Source organism: Pelmatolapia mariae, linkage group LG1 (assembly GCF_036321145.2).
Source record: "Pelmatolapia mariae isolate MD_Pm_ZW linkage group LG1, Pm_UMD_F_2, whole genome shotgun sequence".
In the NCBI taxonomy this organism is placed as follows: domain Eukaryota; kingdom Metazoa; phylum Chordata; class Actinopteri; order Cichliformes; family Cichlidae; genus Pelmatolapia; species Pelmatolapia mariae.
The window spans coordinates 14,959,417-14,967,991 of NC_086227.1; the positions used below are offsets into that span (position 1 = coordinate 14,959,417).

General features: G+C 42.3%; 1 protein-coding gene across 1 annotated transcript; it reads left to right on the forward strand.

Moving 5' to 3' along the window:
* Positions 1-831: 831 nt before the first annotated feature.
* Positions 832-8,309, forward strand: atic (5-aminoimidazole-4-carboxamide ribonucleotide formyltransferase/IMP cyclohydrolase). Its single transcript, XM_063488405.1, has 15 exons — positions 832-1,000; positions 1,191-1,317; positions 1,472-1,615; positions 2,829-2,917; positions 3,059-3,210; positions 5,557-5,713; positions 5,793-5,918; positions 6,003-6,110; positions 6,217-6,302; positions 6,389-6,478; positions 6,723-6,848; positions 6,929-7,021; positions 7,103-7,285; positions 7,669-7,824; positions 7,945-8,309. The coding sequence occupies exons 1-15, from the start codon at positions 982-984 to the stop codon at positions 8,062-8,064; spliced, it is 1,776 nt and encodes a 591-aa protein (XP_063344475.1). The 5' UTR covers positions 832-981; the 3' UTR covers positions 8,065-8,309.
* The last annotated feature ends 266 nt before the right edge of the window (positions 8,310-8,575 follow it).

Sequence of the window (8,575 nt, forward strand, 5' to 3'; positions counted from 1 at the left end):
TATATACTCTGTATTATGATAGCTTAAACTAAAATTCATGCTGGTCAGGAATATACTAATAATAATATGTTGTGTTTTAATGTTATTAAAACACAACATATTATTATTAGTATATTAATTTATTTATATTATATTTGTAATTAAATCTATAAATCAAGAATAAACTTATTATTAGGAGAAAGCGCTCTTCGTGTCACCAGGTGTATGATGTCAGTGAACTTTGCCAAGCTTCGGATTATTTGTTAATAAAATATATGAAATGCAAAAAACAAAAACACGCTCACACGTGTACGAAGAAGGTCGTGTCTGCCCTCTAGTGGCAAAACCAAGAATGACACCTCGTCTGGGTGGCCTTACTAGCAGGGCAACAAACTGCAACCCCTCCCCGGCTTATGATTGTAATTTTGCTGGTAGATCCTCAAATGAACTCAAAAAACAATTGATGATCACACGTTTACAAATCCAGTATTACACTTTGATGTCATATAAAATAAGTAAGAGTAATTTTGAAAGGCGGTGAAATCAAGACAACATAGCTAGTTACTGCTGTACTGGTGATATGAATGTGAAATTCATAATTTACAGTTTCACATTTCAAGACATAAATCTAAAGGTAATTAGAAACCCTGCTGTCTATCAGTGAGAGTTTGTAGTTATTCTTACTATTTGCAGTAGTACTTATTGTTGTTGTAGTAGTAATATTTAGTGTTCGTTGCGTTTTTCTAATGTAAATGCGCATTTTCTGCGCCGTTTTGCTCCTTTGGGTGCGCTTGTGTGCGAGGGGCGGGCCGGCTTCAGAAGGGCGGGTGTTCGTAGTTTTGAAGCGCATGATGAAGCCGTGAACAGCCTGCAGCTTTGCCTCAGCCTCCTCTGCTTTGCTCTGCATCGTTTGCTAATTGTGAAACTGGGAGAAGCGTGAGCAGAGAGCCAGCCGACGTTCAGACAGACAGACTGCCCACTGTGAACACTGTGACCGTGAACATGGCTTCCTCGGAGCTTGGTGAGAGTTTCTCTGAGCATGAAGCAAACTTTCTGAGTTTTGGTGTTGCGACATGCAGGCTGCTAGCTGACTGGCTAACATTAGCCAACGTGGTTAGCTCCACCTCACTAAAAACGTGCATTTATTCTTCTTTTGCGTTTGTAAAATGACAAAAAGTCAGGGGATAAATCTCTGCTCGTCTGTTTTGCAGCACTTCTGAGTGTTTCTGACAAAACTGGACTGCTGTACTTCGCTAAGAGGCTGGTGGGTGTGGGGCTGTCTCTGGTGGCCTCAGGGGGCACAGCCAAAGCCCTGCGGGATGCTGGACTGGCCGTCAGGTGGGTGCTCCACTAGCCCTTAAAGTCAAAGCCATAGGCGTCCACATGTACTGTAGATACAGTACATGTGTATCTACAGTACATGTGCAGTACTGTAGATACCTGCAGCATGTGAGGCCTTCTCTAAGTTTTCAGGGTCTCTGCTTTGTGTCAGGGATGTGTCTGAGCTGACTGGACATCCAGAGATGCTGGGCGGCAGAGTGAAGACCCTGCATCCTGCAGTGCATGGAGGTATCCTGGCCAGAAAAACACCCAGTGACACCGCTGACATGGAGAAGCTGGGCTACAGCCTGGTCAGGTGAGACAAACACAGCAAACAGAAATGGGCAAAAGCTTTCTCAAGCATGTAAAATACTCTGATGTGTACAGTATGATGGATATTTGTGTGTACTTGCAGTAGAAGGAGAAAAAGCTGAGTGGAAATGAAACCCTTGTGCACGTGTGACCCATGTGGAGTGCAGGCACGTGCTTTTTAATCAAGAAGCATGTCGAGTTGATTTGGCAGCTGGATAATTGGAAACCTGCTGCCCGTGCATGCTCATCCTGTGACTCCTGTTCGAATGGAAGAATCTGATTAGATTTCACTGTGTCCTCAGTGGAAAATTAAACAACACGTGATTGAAGTTTAGCAGATGACTGTTTCTTAACACCTTTTTTTTTCCCTTTTAAAGACAAGAAAATCAGTGGATTCTGTTGTCAGTGCGCAATACTTGCTTTTTTTTGTCGGATTATTAAAAATGTTTGGCAACATCTGAAAAAATGCTGAAACTGCAGGAAAGTTAATGGATTTAATGATTTTATTTACTGACTGTTTACACAAGTAGTCATAAGACACGCTTGAGCAAAGCTTGTCTTGCTTTGTACTTTCTTTGCTAGTGGTCTCCAATAAAGAAGCGGAAAAATGTATTGCATGGACACACAATTAACCCCATTCAGTTTGTAACACCGTGCTGCAAAACCTGATTTTGATCATTACAGGTTGAACATTAGAGCTTTTCAAAAAGCAGGTGACCCTGCTTACTAATACCTTTTATCCAAAACCAAAGGGAAGCACCAGCATGTTGATAAAACGATCTGTTTAACCAGTTGTGGTAATTTCATTCACATAAGTATGTCAGACACTTCTGCTCAACAGAATCCGAGGAAATATGTGGATTTCTCTCAAGTTGCTATAAGTTCATTGATTTTATTATGCCTATATGCATAGACTGAAAACACTATGCATGTATAAGAGAATTAACTGTGAACAGCTTATTTTGAGCATGTGGATTCCCATAAACACCTTAGGTCTATGTAGTATCTCCCACTGAACTGATCTCCATCTTTAACTTATCTAAAGCTGGCAGAACTGCTGTGTAGTGTGCCTCCACAGCTGGATCAGTAAGAAGCAGCTGTTTAGCTAGAAAAATGCACCCACATTTAAAATGTGAGGGCCCTCAGTTCATTTTTGTACTCCAGTGTTTGAAAGTTTTTAAGTATGAAAAGATTTTCCTTTGTTTGCCCTTTTCAAGAGTGGTGGTGTGCAACCTGTACCCATTCATAAAGACCGTCTCTAACCCGGATGTCATGGTGGAGGATGCCGTAGAGCAGATTGATATCGGTGAGTCATGCAGAGTAAATTTAAAGTGTTTTAAATAATGCATAGAAGTGCACTCTTTGCTTGCCTGTCTTACTAATGATGAAACACTTATTTATTTGTGTACTCTGTGTGTATTGATTAAAAACTGTTATTTCTTCTCAGGTGGTGTAACTCTGCTCAGAGCAGCAGCCAAGAACCACGCTCGGGTCACCATTGTGTGCGATCCTGCTGACTATTCGCTGGTTGCCAAGGAGATGGAGAATTCGGCGGACAAAGACACGACCCTGGAAACTCGCCGGACTCTGGCCCTGAAAGTGAGTCTGTTTTGTTGCAAGCGTGTGACCTGATTTTCTGAGAAAGGAATTTTAGGAAAATACAAACTTGTAGACTTTTTAAGGTGGGCATTTCGATTTAAGGGCTTAAATGTTATAATGCACTTTCTGGGGGGAGGGGGGGGGGGGCTAAGGTGAGGGTTAGTTTTGAAAATGGGGTAAAAGGGCATGAGCTGTCACCTCTCCAAACGCATAATTTCTTTATGCGTTTCTGCTTTATCATACCTGTCAGAGGGACGCCATTTAAAGTTTGTCATTCAATTCAATTTTATTTATATAGCACCAGATAAGACTAGACAAGATAAAAACCCTACAGTAATACAGAGAAAATCCCAATAATTGAACAACCCACTCTGAGTACACGCTTGGTGACAGTGGGAAGAAAAAACTCCCTTTTAACAGGAAGAAATCTCCAGTAGAGCCAGGCTCAGGGATGGGCAGCTATCAGCTGTGACCAGGTGATCACATGAAGTCACATGTTTGCCTGTTGGTTGGTATACTGCAGTTTCAGAAATTCAGATATCACTACTTTTTATATTTTATAAATTGCTAGCTGCTTTTTGGTGGGGGGGCAGTTGGGGGGTAGGGCAGGGAAACATGGCCAAAAATATTTATCACAATATATATTTGAAAATTTGCGATAATGATATAACTGACGATATAAGTGACGCAAGACAAAATACCTTACAACTCCACAACTTTATTAGTGCAAAAAAGCCCCATCAATGTATTTTCACTTAAACAAGCAGCTGTTTTTTATGTGCATTAAAGTTATATAAAAATTTAACAGTGCAAATGCAAATTCCTTGCTGACAGTTTAACCAAAAGGCATTTCCAGTGGAAATTGGCTGATATATCCTGAGCATAATCGTGTATAATATCCACAAAACTTAAAAAGAGGTCATACACACACAATACGGTAATATTATGTTGAAGCACAGTATGTATCACTCCGCGAGGCTCCTGACTGCGGTTGCCGTAATGCTCCGACAGTCCATCAAGCGGTGCGGGTTCGTAGCTTAGCAAAGTCGTACTAAAACATTTTTTGACAGATTTTCGAGCGCCGTGTACCACATAAAATCGGTTCAAGGTCAGTAAACACAACCAGAATTCATACATAAGGCATAGCGGATTATAAGGGGCACACAAAGGATTGATTTTAAGTGCGTCTTATTTTCCGAAAAACACGGTAATAACGACGGCCCGCTAGCATGCTCTACCAAAAATTGTCCTTTAGTGTGTATCTGATTTGCGAAAGCTAAACCAGTTCCACACCACTGAAGTTGCAGCATTTTTACAAACCAATTCTGGTTCATCTGTTTCATTCAACGATCCGCTTTTGCCCTTCTCATTCTCCGTCACCGCCATGCTTTTCTGCCATGTGCGTATGAAAACAAAGACACTGCGCATGCGCGTTTTACCCATATTCTATCGCGATATTTCATTTTCTTATCATTGCCTAATATTAAACCGGTATTACAGTGAACGGTATGATATGACACAGCCCTATTGGGGGGGATGTCTTTAATGCCTGATCATGTATTGTATGAGCCATATGTTACAGCTAGTTGCCTTCAAAACGATGTTGCTTGAACTCAAATCTAACTTTAATAACCAGTTGAGTCAAAGACCGTTTCCTGATGTGATTAGTCATAATCCTGCATGGAGAATTTTAAAAGTGCCGTTTCAGAGTTGATCACACGAGCCTCGAACATCCATCCATTCTGTTCAGACTTGTTCCACTTTAAGCTCCATGCTAAAAAGAGACTTTTTGTTTGGAGTAAGAAGGGAAATCAAGCCTCCGGCTCTTTTTTTGTATAAGGTATCATTGCCAAAATAGCTGCTGTTGGAGTCTTGATGTGTAGGGGAGTTCAGGGAGTTTGCTTTCTTTTGCTTAATCCTTCATAATCACAACATTGTATTACCTAGTGCTTTTTTTAAGCTGGCTTATTATTTAAAATAAAACAAAAAAACAAAAGCTTGAGGGTGATCATTAAGGAGTTGCTCCTCCCCCTGTGACTATTTGTTCTGGTTTTGCTGTTTGCTCAGAGATGAGAGTTAGCGAGTCGAAGTCCAGGCTGTTTATCACAGAGTGATGAAATGTGTTTAACTTACAGAGTTTAACATTTGAGGAGCAGTGAACTCTAACCTCACAGTCTGACTGCACTGAGTATTGAGTTAAATACTGATAACTGTCCCACTTTGCCTGCAGCCCTTTTTTCTTGTGGAGTGATGGCTGCTTTCCTAAAACATCAGAAAGTGATGTAAGCAGTTTTGGGGGTTTTTCTTCTTCCTAACCTTTCTCTACTCGTTCTGCTTCCTGTGAAGGCCTTCACACACACAGCACAGTATGATGAGGCTATAGCCGACTACTTCCGCGGGCAGTACAGCCGCAGCGTATCCCAGCTGCCTCTGCGATACGGCATGAACCCCCACCAAGCACCCGCTCAAATCTACACTCTGCGCCCGGCTCTGCCGCTCAAAGGTACCCTCACACCACGCCATGCCACGCCACAATCTGTCCTTTAATGTCACCCATCCTCTTTTAACGTTCCCTCTCTTAGTGGTCAACGGTGCTCCTGGCTTTATCAACCTGTGCGACGCTCTGAATGCGTGGCAGCTCGTTAGGGAGCTGAAGAGAGCAATCGGCATGGCTGCAGCAACTTCCTTCAAACACGTCAGCCCTGCTGGTAAGAAAGAAAGACCCCATTCAGACGCACTCTTACAGTTAACAGTGTCCACATGGATCTGACAATGTCACCTTGTTTCTGAAGGAGCTGCAGTAGGAGTTCCTCTGACCGAGGAAGAGGCCAAAGTGTGCATGGTGCACGACATGCTGAAGGACCTCAGCCCACTCGCCACCGCCTACGCAAGGGCAAGAGGTTAAAAAGTCACCTGTATAGCTGATGTATACCTGAAAATGATTGTGTGCTGGGCTCTCTCTTTTTTCTTTTTTTAATATGTTATACATTTACTCTGTGCCTCCAGGTTCAGACAGGATGTCTTCATTTGGCGATTTCATTGCTCTGTCAGATGTGTGTGACGTTCCCACTGCTAAGATCATATCAAGAGAGGTAAATAAGCGTGCAAGCTTTTAATTTTTTTATTATTATTATCATCTTTATAATTTTTTTTGTGTAACATTCTGTAACATTCTTAGGTCTCAGACGGTATCATTGCTCCTGGTTATGATGAGGAGGCACTCAAAATCCTTTCCAAAAAGAAGAATGGCAACTACTGTGTGCTTCAGGTGAGGGCGCTGTTTCCTCACGTCTGTATTTGTCTCCGTTTTTGGAAGCATGTCGTTGGATGTACTGATTAGCTTAAAATCCTCATAATTCTCAGACACATGCAGATTAAATAACTACCTCTTTTTTTTTCTAGGCAGATAATGTAACAGGAGTAGTTGCAAGTCATACTGAAGATAAAAATGTGTACAGTACATACATACTATGTAAATTGGGTTATGGGTTATGTCCGTGCTTGTGTCTCAGATGGATCCTGACTACGAGCCTGATGACACCGAGGTGAGAGTGTTGTTCGGTCTCTATCTCAAACAAAAGAGGAATGGAGGACGTATCGATAAGGAATTCTTCAGCAACGTTGTTTCCAAAGGCTCGGTAAGACACTGAAGTGTGTTAACTTTTTACTGACTCGATCCAATCTGACAGATTTTAATACCTTCTGTTGTGTCCTAAAGCTCTCTGAGGAAGCTGTGCGTGATCTCACCGTGGCAACCATCGCCGTCAAGTACACGCAGTCTAACTCTGTGTGCTATGCTAAAGACGGACAGGTAAGAGGTGGCGGATAAATGAGGAAGGAATCCAGAGGAGCCTCAGTTGTTCCCTAATCTTTCTTCACCTGTGTTTTCCAGGTTATCGGTATTGGTGCGGGGCAGCAGTCTCGTATCCACTGCACTCGGCTGGCGGGTGACAAAGCTGACAACTGGTGGCTCAGGCACCACCCTCGAGTCCTGAGCATGAAGTTTCGCAGTGGTGTGAAGAGAGCAGAGATGGCCAACGCAATCGACCAGTATGTGAGCGACACCATTGGAGAGGTGAGGGAGTAACATTTGGAGACGTGCAATGTAATTACCAGTGAGAAAAAGTACAACTGCGTTTTTATTTTATTTTATTTGGATGTAAACATTTCAAGACTGCATTTGTGTTTATATGAATATTTAAAATGCATACATGCAACCCTTTGTGTCTTAAATGCAAAGAGGAACTCAGCTTCTGACATGGACATGAATAAATATGCAGTTTTAAGAAGCAGATTATTTATTGCGTTAATAGATTCTCACTTTTTGTATACAAAAGATTTAAGATGTGCCCACCTCTGATGTTCAATGTCATGTCTAATCACACAGCATGCCAAGTTTGAGACTGTGTGAGTAAATGAAAGGCTCTGTCCTGTGTACATTCTGCCCTGTGCCGGCAGGGCCCAGACTTGGAAGTTTGGAAGTCGATGTATGAAGAGGTCCCTGAGCTGCTGTCAGAGACTGAAAAGAAGAACTGGATCAGCTCACTGCAGGCTGTGGCTGTCAGCTCTGACGCCTTCTTCCCCTTCAGAGATAACATAGATCGGGCCAAAAGGGTAAGTGCCTTGCACGAAGCACGTGTACATGCTGCACACACTTCGTCAATCTCACTGCAACTTAAACCCTGGTCTTTCTGTCATAACTCACATTTCCTTCCTGTGTGTGTCTGTCTCCAGAGCGGCGTTCAGTACATCGCAGCTCCAGCGGGCTCTGCTGCTGATGAGGTTGTGATCAATGCCTGTAACGAGCAAGGCATTACTCTGGTGCACACCAGCCTGCGACTCTTCCACCACTGAGTTCACTAAGCGTTGAGTTCGCTCACAGTTTTGTGTCTTTACAAAGACGAAATAAACGTGTGCAACATTGCTGATCTTCAGACATTCCTACATTTAGCTGAACTGTAGAAACAGACGCACAATTTTGTAACACACTAAATACATTCCTAACTTGTGATCAAAATGTTCAAGAGTGTAATACTGTAACTGCAGCTGATCCTTGCAGGTCAGTCTTGCAACACTGTGAAATAAACTTGGAGTTTGACTATTTTGTCTCTTTCATTGTGCTAACTGCATGGCACTGTTAGTTCATTGCACTAATCCAGACTCAAGGTCACAGTGCTTCATTGGGATTGCAGTGAGTTGTTCAGCAAACTTGAACTCGCGTGAAAAAAATGTGGTTACACTTAAATCACGATTCAGCAAAGGGAGCAATACATTTTTCACATGGGGCCAACCAGATTTGGATAAACAAATAAATGCAAAATATGAATAATGAAAAACCTGAAAATGTAAGTGTGACAAATATGCA